Source organism: Dermacentor silvarum, chromosome 3 (genome assembly GCF_013339745.2).
Source record: "Dermacentor silvarum isolate Dsil-2018 chromosome 3, BIME_Dsil_1.4, whole genome shotgun sequence".
NCBI lineage: Eukaryota > Metazoa > Arthropoda > Arachnida > Ixodida > Ixodidae > Dermacentor > Dermacentor silvarum.
This window is the reverse complement of record NC_051156.1, coordinates 120,403,126-120,428,152: the sequence shown is the minus strand read 5'-3', so window position 1 is coordinate 120,428,152 and position 25,027 is coordinate 120,403,126. Positions and strand designations below refer to the sequence as shown.

General features: G+C 44.6%; 1 protein-coding gene across 1 annotated transcript in view; it reads left to right on the top strand.

Moving 5' to 3' along the window:
- LOC119444723 (cholinesterase 1) overlaps positions 1–23,818 on the top strand; it is a 30,936-nt gene extending 7,118 nt beyond the window's left edge. The window contains exons 4-8 of the mRNA XM_037709079.1: positions 5,451–5,584; positions 7,002–7,327; positions 11,085–11,307; positions 19,016–19,220; positions 23,495–23,818. Coding sequence (XP_037565007.1) covers positions 5,451–5,584; positions 7,002–7,327; positions 11,085–11,307; positions 19,016–19,220; positions 23,495–23,818 — 1,212 coding nt within the window. The remainder of the gene's footprint in view (positions 1–5,450; positions 5,585–7,001; positions 7,328–11,084; positions 11,308–19,015; positions 19,221–23,494) is intronic.
- The last annotated feature ends 1,209 nt before the right edge of the window (positions 23,819–25,027 follow it).

Genomic DNA, 25,027 nt, shown 5'->3' with positions numbered 1-25,027 from the left:
GCATTGTATACAGCTAAAAAAAAACAAGGTAGTCAAACTTAGCCCGGAGCGACTCACTACGGCATGTCTTCAAATTAGATCTTTGTTATGGCATGCGAAACCTCAGAATTGAATTTTTTTATTGCAAATAATATATTTAGTTGATGGCGTTTCCTGCTACGAGAGCTAGCTGTTGTCGTTGTAAATGAATGCACTGCTCTTAAAATTGCTCCGTCTCCATATCCTTTTTATTGCGATAGCAATTATAAGGACACTCAAAAGCAGATTTCTGCCGTCGGCGTCGCCGTCGCCGTCGCCGTGAGGTTCCGTATGACGTCATTTGGAGATGAAATCGTCGCCGCGCGCCGAACGCTGTATGTGCGGGTGAAAGGGCGCGAGGGGCGCGTCTTTCACGGGGAGTGAACGCACGGCGGAGAACAAACGCGCGTTCTGCGCCGTGCTCGCTTAAGGGCTGCAGAAGTAGGCGTCTCTTTTCTCCTTTACAATCACATTATATGTAGAGAAAACGCGCCTTCTTCCGACGCGCGAGAGGCCGTGGGGGAGGTGGAGGGAAGCGAGGCGACGTTTAGCTGCGGCACCAAGTGCCTATTTTATCAGAGGCTCCGGCAACAGTCACCAACGCCGCACGCATTTTGAGTGAACGCGGGCAAAACACCAATGGCGTCGACAACAGTTCTGCGTGTTGCCGATGCTGCTGCATGTCCAAGTTTATACAGCTGATAAAGCTAATATCATTACTCCGTATAGCTCTCTACAAGTTTGCTATCGCAATTGATGCTTCGCCTTTCAGGTGAAACTGCGACAACTTTTTAATTAACGAACAACTGTAGTTTTGTTTCCAAATAAAAAGAGTGGTTTTCTGCTCGGAAACATATATATATATATATATATATATATATATATATATATATATATATATATATATATATATATATATAAAGAAAAAAATAAAACGACTGATGCTACCGCCACGCGCCGAGAACCTGTTCCTTGACAGGTACTTCTTACTTGCAGCCATTATTTTAGTCCATTGTCTTAGTCTTATTGTGCATTATGTCCGTTTCCCATACAGCTCCAAGTAAGGGTAATAATGGTCTCACTGATTTTATTGTGTTTACTGCCAGATCTAATCACATTTGCAAATGGACACAGCGATACATTGCGACTGCGAACAAGTGGAGAATTGAAAGAATGGTTTTTACACATTTGTTGTGTGGGAAGGGGTGGTAATAAGGCAGCTAAATGCCTGACAATGTGCAAGAACCCACCCTAACCACCAAATCGAACAGCGCTAAGCACAATGGGCGACTACAGTTGTCCATAATGTGGTAATACGAGCAGCACACATTATTTTGCACCTAGGAAAAAAAACATAATTAGACAGCTATTCGCAAACTGCTTGCAGAAATAAAGTTACGAAACTTGATGGCAGCAATAGGGCCGTACCCACATCAGAAGAACAACAAATCATGCACCACACTACGAGAATAAATATACCATTAAAACACTAGTCCGTTCCATCGCGCATCGCACCTACACCCAGGCGGCACGTAAGCTCGGACGAACGTTCGATACGTATTGGCAATTCCTGGCCGAATGATGGCCTAAGGTTAACAACGTGATCCCAATATGGGCTGTGTATTTATGAGTTCTGGCCCAATCATGACCTAAGATTAACTGCGTGGATCGAATATCGGCTGGACCATTCCGAGAGAGATGCAACGCTTGCCCTCTTTGCACATGCAGTAAACAATATTTAGCACTGCTGTTCATCAAGGCCCGAATTACTGGACCGACATTCCTGTGGATTTGCCAACATGGGTTACTAAGTTGGCTTTCTTGGAACAATGTATGACTTGTAGTAAGGACATTTTTTTCCCGGTTTTTTAAATGTATCTTTGTACGACTTGGTAAGCTTAACTGACGTTTAAAAAAGTCAATACAAAATTTATATCTTGGGTTGTAGGTGCCTAAACCACAATATGATTATGAAGCACGTGTTAGTGGGGGACTTGGGGTTTATCCTAACCACCTGTGGTTTCTTCCCGGGCACCCCAATGCATGGTGCACGGGCGTTCTTGCACTCCGCTTTACCGAAGTGCATCTCCCCCCCCCCCAAAAAAAAAAACAAAAACAATGCACAACGTAGCAAGGAGGGAAAATCGTATAACGGGCAAACTAGCCGCTGCTTTGCGGATCGTGCAATGGAACATGAGCTTTCGATAGGAAACAACGGTATTGCGCATTTGCCCGCGCATTGTACATTTCGCATGTGCGCTCCGCGGCTTTGGAGGATCAAGATTCTGGGTAGAATCAAGAATTGCACTGCCAGAGAGGTGATGGAACCGTTTTATATTGCCTCGAGATGGAACGGATGTGTTAGTGAAACTTCTATTTCTTTTGTTTAGCAACGAAGAAAGGTTCATGCGCGGCATGTTGCGGTGACGTAATATTCATGTTCATATTTCAATGGCTTTGTTTATTCCTTCATTGCGCATGTGTGGTAAACTCCTTATATATAAACCTTTGACGGAAAGAAAGCTTTATTCAAAGTTGGCGCTTGTCCATGTCGATACCCTCTCGTCTTTGCCTGTGTTTGGTGCATAACGTATCTTTCGCTATGTTTTTCTGTCTACTTTTCCGTAACGCCCTTCTGGAGAGATAACATATCCCAATGGGTCAACAAAATTCACAGCTGAATCGTTAGATAAGCATGCATCTTCTTTTTTTAAATGCCTTACTGAGCGGCATTCTTCTACCATGCTAGTAATAAGATTACATGTGAGGAATCATGTGTGCAAGATCTTACCTGCCGTAATTTGTGAGGATGATTTTACTGTAATAGGTAGTGCGTCTAAAACTATAGGAATGCTATTTCCGAAAATAGGTTTCACGGAATGCAACCGCTCAAGAGCTCATTTGGCCCTAAATAACTGTATCTGTCTTTTTGCAGAAAATACTTTCGAACGTTATAGCTTTGTGCTTGTGAAAGGGTGGGACGGAATATTCGCATTCGGCGGGGACTGGTTTTCATTATGCGTGGCATTCCCTTTGACAGTCTATGAATACTGCCGTTATTTGTTTTAGTGGTCCTGCCCCAAATAAACAAACAGCAATATGTATACATGAATACACGATACACCGAGCGGATTCGTTACCCAATGTGGTAACAAACACGGGACCTTTCCGAATACGTTTTATGCTGATGTCCATAAAATATCCGTCCGAAGTTTGTTGATTCAGAATGATAAATTTAGCGTTCCACGGAAAATAATACAGAGGAACATCTGACATACAGTGCATTGAATCAAAACTTGTCGAAATGTAATTGGAATTTGGCGGAGTATACATTGTATATTGATAAAAGAACAACCTATTTTGTCTATTTAGTGTTTAGCTGAAGTTTATTTGTATTTAACTATACTTGCAAATGATCATTCAATAAACTCGATTGCTTCTCAAGAATATCTAAATCTTTTACTGAGAAGACGTTATTGTAATCGGCATATATAAGGATGTCTGGTGTTGGTGGTATATTAAGGTATCATTTATATATATCAGGAACAAAACCGGGCCAATTTTAACAGCTGAGGGACACCGTATTTTATTCACTCATTTCTGATATTACATGCTGCATGTCACTATACCGAACACATTTGTGAGATGACACACTAACTTTAAGGAAACACGTCTTATTGCGTGCCCGTTTAGTTTTTCAAGATGAATTCGTGCTTGATGTAATAAAGTCTTAAAATTGAGATTATTACTTTTGTTTGAAGTTACTGCTCGAAATTATGAACTAATTTGTTTATAATATATAGTAAGGCCTTCTCTGTGAATTCTTTCTTTTAAGAAATACGAATGGCGGCTTGTTATGATATCTTTTGAGCTACAAAAATTTTGAAAGTCACGCATACATTACACGCTCTCTAATTTCCAAAAATAAAGGCAACACAGACATTGGCCTGTAGTTATTCATGCGATTTTGACCACCACCTTTGTAGATAACTGAAACTCTGGCTATCTCGAGCTTGTCGGGAAGTATTGCAGTGGTTAAAATCAAGTCGCATATATGTGATAATACTAAGCTAGTAGGCTGTGAAACTGTTCTTACTGGCTCTGCTGGTACACCTTAAACACCAGAGTACAACTATTCTGTTCGTTCATCAAGAATAAATTTACCTCTGATCCATCTGTGAGACCAAAAAAATTATTTTGTCATGTGATTTGTGATGCACAAATTATAGCGAGCATTGGTACTAGCGGAGGCTTTCAAAAGCCCCTTGGTCTCAAAAAATGATTGTTGAATATATGAGCAAGCAATGTGCCAGAGCAAGATTTTTTCTTCATTAAAAGTTGAGAAATAGTTTTATGCTCAGTCTTACCAAAAGATTGTTCACAGTATTGCAAATTCGCTTTGTGATTATCCGTATGCTTTCGCGCCTATTTTCGTAGTAGTTTATGCCCACTCATTTTATATCAGATTGTGACATACTTCTGACCTCTTTAAACTGAACAAGTGCTTTTTTCTGCTTTGTTTTTATGAATGTGGTAAATTGCTCATGTCTCTTTTTTCATTTTTTCTGAAAGTGAGGCATCTATCCTTGTCCTTCTCACTATTTTTGTTCATTTAATGTTTTCTTCATTTGCTTTCCCACCAATACAGGTGGGAAGGCAAAGTCTAAAGCTCTTTAACTTTCACTCTAAGTATTTAGACTCAAGTACAGTGTCAGTGATTTCGAGAATTTAGCTCCAATCAGTTTTAGCAAATAGTTTTCGATTTTTTCCTCTCGGTAGTAATCGTCCTGTAATAAGTTGAAACAAGTTTTCCAATGACTCATGTGTGGTGTGATAACTGCGAAAATTGGCAAGTGGTCACTGACTACAGGCACAAAAACGCCCCCACACCTCTCATTTTTGCTGCGAGTGCAACACAAGTCAAGAAACGTTTATAAATACTATGTCTCACTATTAGACACAAGAAGTTCGTTGTCATAACCAAACAATTACATAGTGTCAAGACAACTTTTTTTTTTTGGGGGGGGGGGCGGGAGGGCATTGGTGGATGTTTTACCTGTTTAAATGACAATTTTATAACTACACCAGCATCTTCTCGTTCACTGTTTTCAAAACCTTGAGCACAAAGTTCAAGAATGTAGGCACCGATACAAAACAAGGCCTATGTACTTCAACTAGTAAAAAGTTGGCTGATCTTAACTAAGAGTTTCAAAATTAGAAGTTCTCACAGTGTACTCTTTTATGACGTCACATTTGAGGCTATTATTAGCACAAATTGCCATACTGCCACCTCGTTCATTCTCCCTACATACTGACGCGCAACATACTGTCTCCCGACATACTCAAATTTATGTTTATTGTCGTACCGAAAACGCAAAGATAAAGTTCACCTTTTTCCACAAGCCTATCTTTTCATCCTGGTCACGATGTAGGCGGACCATGCGGAAGTTCGCACCAAAAGTGGAAGCTCGGTGCGCGGATACCAGTCCTACGTAGCTGGCCATCGAATCTACACCTTTCTGGGCATCCCTTACGCGCAGCCACCAGTGCATGACTTGCGCTTCAGGTGAGTTACGGAAAATGTTTGTTTCATGACAGAAAAAGTTGCTATAAACGAGGACAAGAAAGGACGAGTCTAAGCACCGTCCGCTCTTTCATGGCTAGCTTTTTGCGCAGGTTCGTTCCAGAGATTCGTATTTAGGGAATGTTCATTCAGTGAAATAAAGGATCAAACTTTATTTATCGGTAAAATGAAAATATCCTTATATTATTCTACGCCCTATACTAAACAACTTAAAGAATTGTTCATTGCTATATATGTTCTCAACTTTCGTGATCAGACTTTCTTGGTTGTTGCACGCAAATATAGTAGCAGTATGCAAAACACTTCTGTTTATCGGAAAAGTCGGATGGTGTGCGGTTTGTACAGACTTGTGCCAATACAGAACTATTTGGAAAAAAATGTGCCCGTGTACAGTATATTAATAAGATTATGGTGCACATATTGGGTCACAATAAGCGCTACGTGCAAGCAATACAACGCCTTCCTAATTCTAAATCGTATTGACAACAAAGTGGTGCTCAGAACGGGCAAGCATGAGGCAAAGTAATATTGTGTTTCTCGTGTTCCTAAAATATCTGCATCAAGCAGTAGAATTATTTTGTATTTCTGTGCAGTAAGTAGGAGGCGCACTGCACTATTAAAACAAACGCCGTTGTTCACACACAAACGCAATTGAATTCTCCAATAGGTGAAAGTGTGCTGCAGTTCTAAATTGCGCGCAGAGTAATGGTACCTGTGCAATATTCTAAATGAATTAATCCGCGTCCTCCTCGCTTATTGAGAGTCACGGGTAAAAACCGAAATAGACCATTTGCATAGGAACTGCCAAGATGACCCTTTTCATGGATCAGAGACCACTGTATAACACATTGCTAGTCATGTGGCCATGAATGTCATTTTAACCAAAGCACGTGACGCATGCGTCATATTTTAAATATCTGTCCTGGAGTTTTGCAGCGTGCACCTAAATCCGCCCACCGAGTGGGCAATCCAACTGATACGCAAGTCTATTTCGTCGCAAATGCTGATTGATTCGTAGATAATAACAATAGCACACTGAAAACAGAAGACGAATCCCATTATTTGCATGGAACCAATACGAACGTGCCCAGTTTTCAATCCTGTTCAGTTGACTGAGTAACAGCCGAGGTTTATCGGCCCAAAGCAGCACACTAGGGAAGGGGGGGGGGGGGGGGGGCTGGCAGGGGTGCCTGTGTGCGTGCGCGTGCGCGTACTTGTGTATAGGAGGGAATGGGGTTCCGGATTCATTGCGACAAACTAGGGATTCTTTCCCTGGACTCAAATGAATGTTCCCGAGGCATGGACAGAAAGAGAGTAGGATTGGTGGCAAATAACGTACTAAAACTGGCAACAAACGCAGTTAAAGTAGTTAAATGACACGTTCTTCCAACGGACGCAGGCTTCCTGTGGCGGCCACCGAAATCTCATCCGTGGTGCCGGCTACTCTCGATTGTCCGCCGTGCCCTCAAAAGGATTGGTTCTCGGGCAGCAACGAAGGCTGGGATGGATCTGAGGAGTGCTTGCACCTCAACGTTTGGACGCCCTGCGCTGAGACCACGGCTGGCGGTGGCTGCAAGAAGCAGCCCGTCCTAGTGTTCCTGTTCGCCGAGGGCTTCCAGACAGGCAGCAACCAGCGCTTCGACGGCTCCCTGCTGGCTGCCTCCGAAAACCTTGTCGTGGTCGCTCCCAACTTCCGCCTTGGCGTCCTTGGTTTCTTCCACAAAGGTGACCTTCTTCCGACAAGCATAAATAAACGACCGCGATAGCTGTTAGGGGCCACGCAACCTTCCATGGAACACACGACAAATAGGCCTACACAAAGACTAATAAATTGCTGGGGCCATGGAACTACTTGACAAACACAATAAGATGCAGTACAAAGAAGTCTTTCAAAAAACTAGAAAGGCGTTAAAACGATTGAAATAACAAAGCAGTTCGTCTCGAAAACAGTCTGTGGCTTCTCATTCCGATCACCATTTTTACAACCAAAAATAATATTGCGGCAGGAAGTGTCATATTTGATCGTCAGAGTCAGCGATAGCATATACTTACCCCCGTGACCCTGCTCTCTATCTCCATGTGATGTCGAGCTTTACTGCAAACCTCGTGCGTGCAATCGGACCAAAACAAAATGTGTCGGGAAAGAATTAGTGACAGCCTTAAAAATATATAAATACTGCAGAGTAGTATTGCGCTGGCCGAGCGATTATTTGATTACAGTGATAACGCGTTGAAATCAAATATACGCGTACACCAGCCGTGGGGACTTAGCAGCTATGGTGTCGCGCTGCTAAACACGAGGTCCCGGGATGAAATCGCGGCTGCGGCGGCCACATTTGAATGGGGGCGAAATGCAAAAACGCCCGTGTCCCATGTATTGGGGGCACGTTAAAGATAGTCAGGGGGTCAAAATTATTGCGGGTTTGTCACTACGGCGTGCCTGAAAATCAAATCGGAGTTTTCAAATCAAAGCAGAGTTTTCATAATCAAATCGGTAAACCTCAGCATTCATTCATTCATTCATTCATTCGTTCGTTCGTTGGTTCGTTCGGTTCATTTGTAATGAAATACTGCGCGACAGCCCACGTAATATGCGGTTCGTTACATGGCGCGCACAGCGGTGAGGTGTGGTCCGCATTTCTTTTTCTCAACTTTTACTAATGCTACCATTGGCCAGTTAACAGTCCAAGAACTTCTTTTCGCCAACCATGCAAAGTGCGTGATATAAGCAAGAAAGGTTATCTCTTTAAAATACGCAATGGACATCAAGGAGACGCAAACACCGCACTGCCTCAAGCAGAGTCGCATTCAGTTTGACTAACGGTACGGAGAGCTTGAACAATATGCCTTCAGCGTGCACCGGGCTTGAGCATATTAGTCGAAACGTCATGTTTAGCAATTGTTCAGTCAGCTTAGCACTAAAAGCGTTCAAGACGTGTGCAGTAGAACCCTCTGGTAAAGTTCCTCACACATTTCCAACACAAGTCTGCTGTTCCCGCATGGACGAATTTACACTCACACCACCCGATCACGCTCACAAACACTCCGCATGGGACTCTTGCCCTGGAATGAAGATGGTGAAATATAGGGCAGTAAACATGGGAGCTCCTGAAGGTTCTTCTTAAATGACCTGCATGAGAACGGCAAAACTGTATTCCTCAGCATCCACTGCACCAATATCGATGTGGTTTGTAGCACTTGAAAGTAAAAGTTAAAGTCTACCGAAGCCATTGGCTAGATTGTTTATATTATCTATCAGTTCTTTAAAATAAATCCTTGACTATTAGTGAAGTTAAATAAATGAAGACAAATTTATAACTCTGTAACTCCGCAATAAAAAAAATATTGAAATTAGGTCCACTGCACTTGTGGAGAAATTTAAAGCGGACAAAATGTGTGTAATATACACTGCCCTAATATACAGTATATACCACTCGATTTGGGAATAGAAGTTCTGCAAACGTTTTGTAGGTCGTGTAAGAATTTTACGCGAGCTTTAAACTTAATGGCGCATTTTCCCGCTTCCGGTGGTCTCACATATGCTGTTTCCAAAACAGAGATAAATATTTTTAGTGCTTCAGTGTTTTTGAACTTGTCAATTTCTGGGAATTTTTCAAAATAAATTGAGGCGCTAAATCAAGAACCTCCCAGCTGCCGTCTGTATAACTCAGCTTTCTCTGTTCGGTGCAGCACATTTTCATTACCATTGGTTCAGATGCGACGTGGTTGCAGCATTTCTGCGTTTCACGCGCACTTCAAGAAGAAAACAAGAGTTAACTTTGAGGTAAAGGTTCGTTTAATCAGAGAAGTTCTGCACCTTACGAAAGATTTGAGGGGGAATGGGTCATGAAATAAGATCGCAGGTTACATGCAAATTGTCGGAAAATGTTCACAATACGAGGCCAGCAGTAAAAGGTGACATGGAAGGGATTCACTGACAGAAATAGGAAAGTCAGGTTGCCGACGCCATGTTATCTGAACATATGCGCACCAGTCAGTGGACTCCCACGCAAGACCTTAACTGGGATTGTGGTGGGGAATTTCCGCAAGGTATATTTCAGCGCTGAACGAAAACAACGCATTGCAACATCTGCAACGTCCTTCATCACATCAGGAGGCGAGACATAACCGTGAAGTGCTCTGAGGAATGTGTAATACGAAGGAAGACTCAATCGGCTTCAAGCGTGTCTTTGAAAGTAGCCATTGCTAAAAGTAACATCAATTTAGCAATACAATGCAGTGACATTCGAATTAGGGGGCTGTCATATTTTAGCGGTTGATGCGATAATCATCATCATCAGCTTATATTTATGTCCACTGCAGGACGAAGGCCTCTCCCTACGTTCTCCAATTACCCCTGTCTTGCGCTAGCTCATTCCAACTTGCGCCGGCAAATTTCCTAACTTCATCACCCCACCTAGTTTTCTGGCGTCCTCGACTGTGCTTCCCTTCTCTTGGCATCCATTCTGTAACTCTAATGGTCCACCGTTTATCCATCCTACGCATTACATGGCCTGCCCAGTTCCATTTCTTCCGCCTAATGTCAACTAGAATATTGGCTATCCCCGTTTGTTCTCTGATCCACACCGCTCTCTTCCTGTCTCTTAACGTTCGGCCTAACATTTTTCATTTCATCGCTCTTTGTGCGGTCGTTAACTTGTTCTCGAGCTTCTTTTTTAACCTCCAAGTTTCTGCCCCATATGTTAGCACCGGTAGAATGCAATTATTGTACACTTTTCATTTCAACGAGAGTGGTCAGCTCCCAGTCAGGATTTGGTAATACCTGCCGTATGCACCCCAACCAATGTGATAGCTGCAGTCAAATCCACTATAATGGTGTATTTACTAGCTGTAATATCCTGAAAGCCCCTCCCTCCACCTCCCCTCAAAATAATGACGGTAAAAATTAACCCATCACCGTGGTGATCATCAATCACGGAAGGCACCCTCTATAATTTCGAGGCGCTTCATGCCTGACCGCTAATGTTAGAAGTACGAGCTGCCTCTTTCCTTGAATCTTAATTCTAGCCGTTATTAGCCCGAGTTGCTTAAGCGAATTGAAATAATTATTTGCTGTAAAGAGAGAAACATTTTTTGCCTTTTTTTGTATCGGGACTGTACGAGACACTGATTGTTCTCAGATGCCTTTATTGTGGATGTACGGGCAAATTGTTTTTATTACTCTTCTATTTCGGCACATGTTTCCTACTCTGTCTCCTTGCCTCCAGCGAATAGTTGCCTAACCAGGACTTATTCTTTTTAAACTCTTTGCCTTTTATCTCTCTCGCTCTTTCTCTCTCTCGCTGTCATTTCCTATTGAACTTAGCAGACATTTGTACTGTAGGAGAACGACAGTTCTTTATTCTACATGTCCTCCGAGCATTTAGATATTGCTAATTTTGGCAGTATTTAGGCAAAAAAGTGGACACAATTCGTATCCCGAAGTCTAATGACCGCAAATTGGTGGCATCGGTGGTTGCAGACGGCCACGAGATGCCGGGCAACCTAGCACTGCACGACCAGGAGTTGGCGACAAAGTGGGTGCAAGAAAACGTGGACCTGTTCGGCGGGGACTGGAACAACACGGTCCTCATGGGTGCTGCCACTGGCGCGTGGTCCATTGGCGCACACCTTGTCAGCACGAACCCGGTGTGGCGCTGGCGCACGCAGCGTATGCTCCTGCACAGCGAGTCCCCGTTCCGCAGGTAAGCTGGGTGATACCACGACGTATTAAGAAGTATTTTCAATTGTTTCATGCATACGTTCCCTAAGGGTATTAACAAGGTAACTACATAGCCACGATATCTTTATGACTTGGCACTGCGAAGCCTGTATTGTAGACTCAGTAGTTATTTGGCGAGATTGAAAAGAAGGAACTTGAATTCCATACGTGTTCGTAAAACTTAAAATTGGCGTTCGTGTATTGCAACACCCAGCGAAAAATAGGCGTTACAAACGCGCTTAGCCGTACGTGCTTCCTGAAATTTGTACATTTGCTAGCATTCGACAAGCATTTTCCCCACATTTATATATCCAACAGCCTTTACGATGGCACCGTCAACATACTACATGCAGATGCCGGCATTTATCGACGCTTCGGCTGGTGATCGGGGATGGTGCGTCGAGTTAAAGGATGCGAGGGACATGCACGTCAATTTATTCGTTTTTCGATCGCTCCTCTCAATTCGCTTTGGCTTCGCTCGAGACATTACATAACCTGTCAAGGCTGCCGATGTATAAGATGAAAATGTTCAGTAACAGATAAAGCTAAGATAAAGGGTTTCTTAGGTTTATGTGTATTGCAGGTGGAACCGAAGAACACACATTATCAACGCCAGGTCCTCTTACGGCACGGCCCTGTCGTGCCGTGCCGTAAGAGGACCTGTCCGTTTGGTAGCGGTAGTTCTGGTGTGAAGGCATTGAACTTTATTCAGAGAATTGTCTACTGTGTTCGCGCTTGTTACTTTGGTTTCTACGCAGGAAGGCGTTCAGATATAAAACCAAAAAAGGAGGGGTCAGGTCAACACAGCTGATTTTTCGAAATATATATAAAAAAAACAATTGTCGGTGGTTAGTTTATTGTGCCATCAATTTCGTTAGCCCTCGCGCGCCTGCACATGTCAGAGCCGTCTTGGCGATGAGGCCCTTCGTGAAACTTAACCAAACATCACTGGCTGCCCAAATAAACAAAATATTTCAACAGTAGGGCTCTACTGTCTCTCAAGTCGAACGTGATGGTTCACGGAGTGTGGTGATTAATTGATCATTTCTCTGACTAATTACTTGCTTGAATGATGGACGGGGTTTATTCTTACAAACATGCGTGGTTGCTTAGACATGGTGTAGAAAAGGGGTTCTGCACTGTATTAACCGGCTGCGACAGGCAGTAGCACAACGACACGCTAGCTGGTGGTGGAACAAAATTTATTGAAGGCACCGCTGCAATATATATATATATATATTATATATATATATATATATTGCAGTGGTGAAAGGATTTAAGAAAGGGAACGCAGAAGATAACGCGGCACAGGAGTCGGGGGGTGCAGGGGTACACGAACCAGGGGGTGCAACAAACATGCGCGCGCACAGCTGACTTGGCAGGTGCGCAGCAACGTCAACACAGACACTATAACGTGCACCTATTTCGATCACTTCACTTCCTTTAACATACGTGTAGCAACATTTCAATATAAGGGGGTCCATTCAAAGTATTCCGCAGCATCTGGATTACGAGTACCGAGAGATCGTGCCGAGCACCATGACGCTCTATTCGCTGAAGGACCACGCCACCTTAATGAATCGCGTATAAGTCTGAAATCAATATGAGTTCAAGTAGGCAGGTGGCTATGAAAATGCTACTGTAGGCCTACGCTTCCAAATTAACAGCCAAACGAAATGCGAGTGTTAGCGAATTTCACTCCCAATGCATCACTCCCAGTGGGGACATGCATTGATGCTGCCCGCTTTTGCTGAGCATCACCATGTCGTAGACGCTGAGCCATTGGTGCTGCTCGGAACGAGCTCTCGACAGTATAATTAGCAGTTTTGTTTTCACTTCAAACACTTCTTTTGTTTCTATAGCAATTATATGGACGTTCCAGGCGCATTTCTGCCTTCGCCGTGAGGTTCCGTATAAAGTCCAAGGCCGGTAAAATCGTCGCCGCGCGCAATATGCTGGGGGCGAGTGAAAGTGGGCGAAAGGTTGCTGGCTATCGCGGCTCAATCTCGCGAACGCAAGGGAGGAAAGCGGGAAGGCAGCGCGCCGTCTTCCGCCGCGCGCAATGCTCTGGGAGTAGGGTAGGGAGGGGTGGGATGAGGGGTATTCTACTACGCGCGGCCCGGGCGGTCGTGCGCTGTATCTTGAAAGCCATCTGCGTCTGGTGCGCAGTCCGGCGTGCGCTGTGTTTCCACCGCTTAGTTCACGTTTATGCGAGACGCGGCAGGATGGCCAATTCGCTCGCTGCTGCTGCCGCGCTTCATCACTGCAGCGTTTTGACAGTGAGTTTCCGTGGTCATAGAGTGAGATGTGTTCGTGTTTGCTTGTGCGCCTGACACCATGCTTGTTAATTTGATTAGTATGCGTATCTTTACAAGCTGATACGGCCGATAAAGCTACTGTCCTTACTTCGTATAGCTGTCCACTAATTTGCTATCGCAATCGATGTCGCCTTTCCGTCGAAACTGCAATTTTTTAAAGTGCCCACAAAAGCTATTCGAACCACGCCTCTATACATTACTGCCCAGTTGGGCATCATTTGCAAGGACAATTAAATCAGTTTATTCACTAATTAAACATATTACATTGAATAGCTTCTTAGTTGCAAATTTACGGCAAGTGTTTATATCGGAATGTTGAAGGGAATCGTCATAAAATTCTAGTTCCGTGCTTAAGCATTTCGAAACGGCCAAGTAAACCTAAATAATTGGTCTCAAACTATTTGTTGAGCTTACCTGATTACGCACGCAGCACTGCGAAGCGTGACCCGCCGTGCTTGCTGAATGTCTATGGCGTTGAGCTGCTAAGCACCAGGTCGCGGGACCCGGCCACGGCGGCCGCATTTCGATTGGGCAAAATGCGAGGACACCCGTGGAGTTGTATCAAGGTGCACGTTAAAGAACCCCAGGTGGTTCAAATTAAACGGGAGGCCTCTACTGGGGCGCGCCTCAGAATCAGATCGTGGTTTTTCGCACGTAAAACCCTATGTATAGGAGAGGCCTTCGTCCTGCAGTGGACATAAAATAGAGGCTGATGATGATGAGATATATATATGTATGTATGTATGTATGTATGTATGTATGCATCTATATATAATTGCGAAGGGCAGCTTGTGGTGCAACCCACCTGTTACGTAGCAGGGTGGCGTAAAATGAAGCTGCTGTCGCACTTCCCCCTTCCCGCGATCTGATTTCGATTGGCGCTGTGCGCAAATCCCGATTGGATGCCTAGTCCCGCCAGTCGCCGAGACAAGGTGGACCGCTTTATCGCGCCGTATAGCTTCAATTATCGCCGCCCTTTTACGTCACGGGAGGGTTGCACCGCGAGCCGTGCTTAGCAGGTTGTTTATCTGTAAGCAGGTAAATTCAACAAATAATTCGAGGGTAATTATTTCGGTTAATACGGCGGTATTAAATTGTTCAAACACGAAACTAGACTTTTAGGACAATTTCCTTCAACTTTCCTACATAAACATGTGCCACAAATTTTGTAGCTAAGAAGTATATAATGCAATTAGTTTAATTATTGAATTGATTGCTTTGGTTGTCATTGTAAATTGTGTCCGTGTAGGCACACAGTTATTGTGTGGTGATATGATTCGAGTAGCATTTGTGGGTATTTAAAAAAGTGTTCGAAGTAAAAAAAAACAAACAAACAAACCGTATACCGGTGTCTTTTTGCTATTAGGATTCTTTGGGAACCTCGCCCAGCTTGCGGTGTGTCCCGATAATTTAGGTCAGTAGGCAGTCCGTGATCAATAGGGCGGAGCATCACGCTGCTGTCCTGTCTGAGCCGAGTTCAAAACCAACCGTCGGACCAATTTGGGTACCAGGGTATTTCGCACTCTATATGTGCCGATTTTCAATAAATATGTTTGATGCCAACATGGGACACGGTGCAGGTGTCACTGGTTACGTGTCGTAAAGCATTTCATCAACAATTTGTAACCAATCATAAGGTAGTTTGCTAACAGCAATAAAGACGCCAATCATCTCGAAAGAGTTACTGCACCCTAAATTTTTTTTAGCAAGGAAAGCGTGGCTTTACAGTAGAGATAAGCTTTCTTCGCCTCTTCCCTGGAGTCTGGCGTTCGTCGTGGTTTCCTCACCGGGTACTTTTGCGGATATATATATATATATATATATATATATATATACATATGACCAACTTGAGCCATCGCGTCTGTGCTGACCGCTGTTTTGCCAGTAGACAAGTCAGGTGACCGTGTATGTACCGCTTGGTTTGTGCCCAAATGTAGTCCACTTTGGCACTGGGTATGTACAACCATGTTTGCCCCACTGAGTATTTACCCATTCTTGGCAAATGACCAAGAATGGATGTTCCACTGATACGCAATTGGTAGGAAACCTTAAGTGAATTTATACACGTGTCGCACTTATCTGTGCCAAAACACTTCTCATCAATTTTCTTTTCTCGACAATCATCAGGCATCGTTTTCGTCCTTGCGACGCCGATAGCCGAGAGCTGTCAGCGACGACGGTGGGATCGTCTCATTTGCTGCTGCTGCTGCCTCGGTAACTAGAAAAGCTTCGCGCCATTTAGGTGCCAATATTGGGTCGAATGTTAGTGCTTTTTATGAGAGCACAATTCTAATCTTTATAATGTATTGCTCAAATTTGGCGACATTTGGTTCGAAATGCACGTTTGTTTCACTTAGTTCTTTAACAAAACATGCTTGTATGCGTTGAAGGACCAAAATAACTGAAGCGCTGAAGTATTCGGTCTGAAACTTGTCGAATGAATGTTTCGTATAATTTAGGTCATTCTCATAATTTTATCCGAGAATACACGTTCGAACTCACCAGCTACAAGTCGTAAATTGCTATTTGCATGGTGAAGCGACTATTTAAAACCTAACCAGCTAAACGTTCGTAATATATATATATATATATATATATATATATATATAGCGAGGCCTTCTGTGCGGATGAAAGCTACTGTCTGTTTGTTAGTAGTAACCTGAATAAGCGCCCGTATACTTTATTACTCCCGATTACATTGCTTTGTTTTACCCATAATTTATAAACCCAAACTTTGCCTCCATATTTTACACTTTCACAAATATCACCCCCAACATCACCCCCACCCCATCCCTCACTTCCCTCCTAGTTACAACGAAGCTTAAATTCCCTACATCATTTAGGGCTCTTGGAACACCTGTCGAATTCATATATAAAGCTTTGGACGGTTCTGTTTGCAAAAACTGCCATCTTCGCTGTAATGAAGCCATGCAGCTGTGCTCAATGCCATCGGTCCACACTTGTAAATTGATAATATTTGCGGAGCTGCTCCGCCCTGCAAATCATTTCCTGCTTCTTTTGTTTATGAACGTGAGGATTTCAGCAGGCGCTGAAAAAAGATACATGGAAAGTTGGTCTAAAAACACGGGAATTTCTTCAATTCAGATGAAAAATACGCTTTGTGCTTTTCGACTGACAGGAAAGTGAACATTACATTGTTTATCTCCAAGCAAGAACGCTATCAAAGAATACGTTAACCTTGCCACGTCAAAATAGCCCTGTACATTAGTTCAGGTTCTGAAGGACCAGCGGTTCGGCAACGCACACAGAAAAGAACGACGCACACGTTGCGCTGACTAGAAAACATACCGAGTTTATTCTTTCCTGTTATTTCTTTTATAGGGCGCGGAAAATGTTGGTTGGGAAAACATAACAGACGTATCGCGATAGCTAAAATGTTTCTTTTTTTTTAGAAGTAGTGATGGCGTTTTTGCTCTTTCGACATGTATAAAACTCAAGGAAAAGAGGATCATACTCTTGCAATTGCGGGTGAACGCAATATGCTGGTCGCTCCTTTACGAGTGTTTCGTTCTAGTGGTGGTCCTTCAATATGTCAACTATGATACGCCAACCGGCCGAAGTCTTTCATACCCTTCTGCAGCACGGTATTTATTAGTTGCCTATATTTTCCCGATAGAAATGATTATATTGTAAAACTGAAAACTATATTATTACTCCTGGCAGCCCAAGGTATATACTGCTTCTGTAGTTGCGCAGCACAATGCCGCGCTCGCGTAGAACATCACAAAGCGAAGCATCTGGCCGACAGGCTTATGTCAGCAGACAGCAACGAATTTCTTTTGTTCCACAGATTGGCATAATTCTGTCACTCATATATATATATATATATATATATATATATAACAATTAAAATACACGACACTATTGATCGAGGTGCTTTTTCAATGTAAACGAAGGCGTGCGAAATAACTGACAAAAATTACGAGGAAAAGTACGCTTTTCTATGATTTGTGAACGCGAAATAAATATTGTTCAATTGAACGCTGCTGAGCAGTCCTTAGAGATTTGCGCTTCGAGTAATGTACAATGGCGGAACGTGCTGCCCGAGCCAGCAAGCAGCAGCAGCCTGCGGCGCCAACGCCGCATCCCAAAGACGTCCTTCGAGACGAGAGACCGAGGAAGCACCAGCGCCCACCAAGGCCGGTAGGCACACGAAGCAGCTAAGCCTAGTAGGGTTGAAAGAAAGAGATATGGGCCGCGCGCCGACTTCCGAGAGGGAGAACAAGTGTCATGTGGCGTCGCGGCGGTGCTCTCTCCCCTCACGCAACACCTGGCGCGCTAGCCGAAGAGCAGGTGTTCCATTTGGACCCGCTGTGCTCCATCGAGGCGCGCACGTGACGTCGCGTCGCAGCCAATGGGAATTTACCTGAAGTGTCTATGCTACAAACGACACACGCCGACGTTTTCGCTCAGTGGGTCATTAGACGCTTTTGCGTCAATGCATCAAAATAAACATGCAAGCATGTGCAGCAATGAACGTATGATAAACGGGTGCGTTGTACATAAGACTGGGAACACGGGAGGATGCTAATTATAATGATAGTCGGCGTCTTCTGGTTTCCTGTAAGTTAATGCGCGCATTTTTCAAAGAACACCTAACCAACCCGCTCATAACCGCAGCTGACTGATCTATACAATTGAACTGATCTTGGTAGTATATGAGTCAATGCATTCGAGAGGCAATTTGTAGTACTAAAAACGTCACAGAGATGTGAAAATGCCTGTACGCCGGTCTGTCGCATTCCATCCTACATATACACGCATATAACTAATAACGCAGTGGTGACCTTATTATCGACAATGGTGTGCATGCTTCGGCGAGTTAATTCATAGAAAAAACAAGCACAGTTTGAATGACGGGGACAGGAAAACGAAAACACACAGTGATCTCTTCCTACAACGTTAATTGGCAGTACAAAGAAGCTATATGTACAGGTGTGCGCAGAAACAAAAGAAAGCAATAGAAAGGGGCACAATTGTAGAAGCAGGCTTTATTGGGAAGTGTGATAGTTTCTGCGTTAATTACCCACCTCTTGCTTTGACACTAGTAGAGATCACGCACATGAAATACTTTTGAAGGTTTTATAAAAGCGCCTAGTGAATCGTTAGCACAAAGCCTTTGAAGTGAGATTTCCACCCTATCGTTTGATATGATGAAGTTTTTTTTTTTCATGTGGTGTTTGCATCACCGATAAACATTGTTGGAAGTCGGCGTCGTGTGCGTGTCTATCACTGCCCCCGTCTTCCGCGCTGCGATCGATTTGCCTTAACATCGATAGTGACCTAACTTCAGCACGCTGACATTCAGAGTGTGTCGTTCGTAGCGTAAATCCCATTCCTCTAAACGCGCAGAGTGCACTCGGCGAGCCCGGCCGCCTTCGCCGAGGCCGTGGGCTGCAGCCAGAACCAGAGCTCTTCGAGCTGTTTCACCGAGCTGCCGCTGCAAACGGTGCTCGAAGCGGGACGGCACTTTCCTTTCGGGCCAAACTATGAATCCCGACTGCTGCCACAGGCTCCGTGGCACATGGCGCGCCGCTTCAACATCATCGAGAAACAGGTGGGCGCCCCGACTCCGTGTGCATGGCTAACAGCGCACTTGTTCATAAAGCGATGTACGCGGAGGACACACGCGCTCAGAATAGTGGAAGCGCACAGCGATGTAAACACGTATCACGCACGGCATAGGTAATGTATTGGTGTGATTGTCAATATATGCCCGTAGAAGGACAGCGAGCGGAAGCACTAAATTAAGACTCATACTGTGTTCTGTCAAAACTCTATTTGTTTGTTAATTTCGCTGTATAAGAGGGCGGAATAAGAATAAATCTCCAATTTCTATCTTTGCAATAAACGACATGAAAAGTTCGGTGGGCAGGCTTTGTCACAAGTCTATATATAGTTTGCCGTAACCAAAATGGCCGCGTTTCCGATAGTAGGACTGATGCAGGGATGCTGAACAGAAAATTAAGTTGAGCGGTATTAGTAAATTACCCTTGTGTAACAAGGAAGAAGCAACTGTAACCAAGGAAGCAGGCTTGGTAAGCCCGAAAAAACAATGTAAGAATGAAAGACGGGTGGCAACGACGCCCTGAAGTTTCCGTACTAACTCGCTTTCACGTCACGCATTCTCACGGCATCTACTCAGGCCTAGTTAATATTTCTATCGATATGTATCTGGTTCATTGTATTCCGAAGGAGTAAACTACAGAAATGAGAAAGGTTCAACAACATCCTGGCAAAACTCTCAGAATTTGACAACATAGTTTGTAACCCATGACGGAAGAATGACATGCCGGCGTTAAGGTTGTGGCGCAAAATAAAAAAAACAAATAAAAATGGACCATTGACCTTTATTTTGGCTTCGATAAATTAACCTATGGCTATGAAATTAAATATAATATAGTTCTCGCAGGATATTTCATCTTTCCTCACCTGTTAAACGTTTCTCTTTGTTGTCATTTTAAAGTTCAGGCAAACAGATTGCAAGCTTCTAGGCTGCATGAAATGGTGGTCTGCACGAATGACGCCACCATCCCGCTTGTTGACACACAGATTTAGCCAATGTACGCCATCTTGACTAGACCAAAGGAGGAGCGTGAGAAAATGTAGTAGCAGGCTTTGCATATCGGACGAAGAAATCCCAGCTTTGGTACGTCATCGGGAGGTAACGAATTTCAAGGTATATTGTTGTGTTCGGGCCGTCGTGGCTCAACAAAACTGCTAGAATCTTGCTAACTTCAACCTTTCGCAGTTATAGAATATAGCGTATTCTCTTTCTACCGATAAAAAATACATGAGTGTGAGTAAGCGCCGTCAAATGTCATGATGTAATGGCTAGCTCTTGCGGGGTGCCACGTCGGCACTCGGGAAAGGAGCGAGACGGAAGCAGCGGCCGAGGACGTCGCTAGGCCTAACCCGTCACCTCTCCCGGCCACGTCAGCAGCAGCGACCGGGTTACCCAGGCTTCCGAGACGAGCCCGTTGAAAGACCGACTTCTACGCAGCAACCTTTATGCGACGGTCGGCGAAACAACCACATCGAAGAGTTTACAAGACTCCGGCCGGGAAAATACGCGCATCGACGGACTTTCGTAAGAAAGACTTTCCTCTATCGTCACTACAGTAGGCCAGTGATGCCAGACTTTGGGGTAGGAAGGGCCTAAGACTAACGGAGGCGAAGTTAAGGATATTTATTGAGTCATTAGGTTGTACATTTTTGTTAACATTTATTTATGCATTGTGTTCTAGTTCAGGGTGTTTTTGGGTTTTTGGTTTGAGGTTTTTGAGTTAGCGTGTAAATAAAATCTGTTTGCTGTGTTGCCATGCCTCTTCCCTATCCATCTCTCATAACACCCGGCTAGCTCTTGCGGGGTTTCAAGTTGTTGCTACCGTCTTTCGTTTTTACAGGTTTTATATCTTATCGAAGAGCACTTTCTTTATTTGGTTGCAGAAGGGTCAATTATTAATGCAGTTTTAATTACGTCTTTCCTTCAGTGCCCTTGTAATTAAAGAGAATGCCTCCTCGACTATCACGTCCACATCGCTGTTCATTCAAGAATGATCTTAAGAATTTGTCAGTAAAGATTACTGAAATATGCAGGTGCGCTATATTTGACACTCTGTTGTGATAATAGTCACGTCTCATTCCTAGCAATCGCACATCCAGCCCCAATATCAAAAGGATACGCTGCGCCTCTTCTCCAGAAACGTCCTTGTGGTACTCGTAACGTGCGCACTGCGGGCTAATAAATTATTATGCGCGATATAGATTAAAGAGACGCTCAAATTACTAGAGAATTTAAAGTGCGAAGCACTTTCGGGGCCCGGGCTGTCGGCTTCGCTTGTGATTTGTCGTGATCACGCTCAAAAACGTGCTCAAAACAGGGTCAACACTAGTGCAGAGTTGATTAAAACCGGTTGAAAATAAACTAACATGATACAGAATAACTTAAAAGACAGTAATAATCAAGCATTAAGCCATGAATTAGCAGAAATTCGTTAAAATCGGTTCCGAAATGCCAGAGTGATACCAGCGCAGCGCAAGAGAGGGCGCCACCACCCAGCCGGTCTTAGGGAGCCTATAACAGCATTGCATTTAGGCTTCCCTAGCCGGTCCCGTGAAGAAGACGCGAAATGGTGGTGCGCCAACTGCGCGTTGCCTGTGGTGCTCCAGCGGGAAACAGTGGCGCATCACTGCTTCGCACTTCCCCAGGATTCACGTGGTGGAGCTGCATTAGCGCTGGATTGGAGCTACACAAGCGCAGGATTTGTGCAGAATTGGAGCTACATTAAGCGCAGAATTTGAGCAGGATTTGAGCTGGATTGGAACTGCATTTGATTTTGGGCGCAGAATGTTCTTGAAGTCGTTCCGAGGTTGCACCGGCAGCCGGCGACGCGGCCGGCGCGCCTCTCGGGGCGAGCTCTTGGCGCTCGCTGCATACACGTCGCGCGTCGCTGCCGTTCGCGCGGGAGGAGGCTAGTTTCTTTTTCTTTTCCTGGCGCTGTAGACCCCGCGGGTAAATGATGGCAGACTGAGAAAACGTTGGGGTTAGGCTGCACTACCGAAAGCTATCTTGTATTGATTGGTGCAGAGGGCCAACGCCTGTCATACTCTGATTCTCCAAGCCCCACGTGCAGAATGCGAAAGATGTACGTTAGCTATCACTAGAACTATGTGTTTTGGAGGCGAAGGAGCTTATGGCCGGGGCTATGTCACTCGCTCCCTCCATCCATCCGCCGTGCGGCGTCCACACCCGCACTGCGCATGCGCATCCTCCTCCCCCTCCTCTCCTTGTCTCATCTCTCCTCTCGGCTTTCCTCCTCTCCTCTCCGACGCTCCTCTCTCCGGATTGTGCAACGAATGGCAACACCTGCGGCTCCGCGCGCGATAATGCGAAACAGCCAAGGTTAGAGGCGCGACGGTAGGCACTGCATGCTCCGCTGGGGGGCGGCACTGTAGCTCGCGGTATAATGACGCGCGCGCGCGCTCCGCTCCTCTCATTCTCCTCCCGCAACGCCGCGATGAGTGCCACGGACACGCCAGCGTCTACGCCAGTGTCAGCGCCGTGGACAGCGCCGCGGAGGAGAGGGCTCGAGCCGCTGCCATGAAACGGCAGCGGCGACAGGCCGATCCCGAACTTCGGGCTCGCGAAGCCGGTAGCTACGTACCTCAACCTAACGGAAACGACGAACTGAAAACTAATAGAAACTTGAGTCGACCCCATGGCTGCTTCGCATACTACTCAGGGTTCCCCTACGGGAAGATGCTGTAATTTTTTTATTTTTACTTACGTTCACTTTATGCCACACGTATTTGAAGGTCAAATATTTACTATATACCTACCATTATCTACAGCTAATTGTTAGGTGAACTTTGCTGTTTGATACACAACAGTTCGACACAGCTGAGCTGGAGTGTATATTCCTCTATTTCTTCGTGTACACTCCGAGCCCAAAACACCTTACTGACAGCTTCTTTACGCAAATGTGACTATGAGAAACGACAAAGAGACAGCAGTAGCTATGTAGAATACCGTGCACGAAGTTTCGAATATTGAACATGTGCTGTCGTCTGGCTGTAGGCAGTAACAAATACGAGGTGTGCTTCTTTTTTTCTTAGCAGTAAGACACTTCCAACGTCAAATGCCTGCCTTCGCTTAAGCGAAGAGGCAACTCTTTAGACAAGTTTTATTTGGTTGGTCCAGACATTTTTCCCATCGTCATTCGCGGTGACTATGCGAAAGAGATGTCAGACTAGATAAAAGTGGCTCTCACATCCTGAGCCTCTACGTGGATTCAGGATCCTTACACTCGCTTCGTTCAAAACGTTCAGGTCATACTGGGCACAGTCTACAACGAGGGTTCGCCACTGGTCGAGATCTTGGAGCGCGATGGCGATGGCTCGGACGCTTACATGCGTGGCGCTGTACAAGAGCTGCTCACCGCGTGCGGCGTGAACGAGTCCGGCAAGCTGGTAGAGCAGTACGCGTCTGGAACGTGGACAGCAAAGCGCGGCACGAACGAGTCCTGGGCTCACCAGCTGCTGGGTGACGTCTTCTTCGAGTGCCCGGTGCTCAGTTTTGCCCACCACCTGAGCGCCAGGGGCAACCGAGTTTACGTCTACCGGTTTGACTATAAGGTGCCGTCAGTGCCGTGATCAGAAGGAATCCTTTAGAATGCGCAACCCCGCTCAGAACGTTTGATATTTGAGTAATTCGCATTCTTTCTAGATATTATGTACACTTATTACTCAAAGCATCATATATGAGTACAATAGCATAAAAAACACGCGTAATAATCGAATATAACGGTGCGAAGCCTAATGGAAAATCTGAATAATGAAGTAAATGCAGTAATTGCAGCACCAATGATACAGTTAATACTCAGAGAGCAAAAGGCGGGACACCACAGCGGTACTAAATGTTCATTGCGCTACAATGAATTCATCTATTATTATTCAACTACCCCAAGAACAATTTATTTTACAGCGAATCTGTTAGCCTCTAGTTGGTCGGGAGTTTGCGTGGCTGGGTGTCACACACATATGTGGGCCGATCCCGCAGACCATGCAAAGAAGTGGGAAGCTCACAGTGTGCTGCTTCTCCAAGAAGCATAAAATGGCGTCATCAGGTGACATCATTACTCGTCGACGTCTGAAGTGATGACGTCATAACATCACGCCATCAAGGTATATCATCACGTGACGATGCCTTTATCACGTGACGCAATGTTTGACGTGATGATGTCATCACGCGGTCTTTGGTATGATGACGTCATGATGCGCCGTTTGACGTGTTGACGTACTCACGTTTCATCGTCATGTCAAACGTGACGTCACCACTGGTCACGTGAATATTGGTACGATCGGATGTTAACGCCGGATTTTTTTGCTTCCACGAGCCATATAACGATTTGTATTTATAAAGAACACTCCCTTCAGCAGCTGTAGTGGCGGTTTTCCACAGCTTCGCTGGACATTCACTTTCGCAGGGTCGGAATGTCGAGTAATTTTTTTTTAGTTATGTTGAGTGTTTCCTGCGTAACTTTGAAAGACGGTGGCACGCGACAAAGGCAGTTCTTCGACTGACTTCCGCTGCGCAAGCGACGACAGCAATCTTTTATAGCTCTGGGAACGAGTTAGCGCCTGAACAAAGTTTATTTTATAAATACGTGTTGGTAATGTTTACTGCATTATTGAAACAGAATCGCCAAAATCAAAATTACCAGAACCATACAAGAAATGGTTCCAACATATTGCTGCTAACAATAAGTAATGAATAAAAACAAAATAACTTTAAATATACAAAATATTTTCACTTGGTTTTCGCACAGCCAGTGAATGCTTCAGTGTCCTATAGGGCATAAA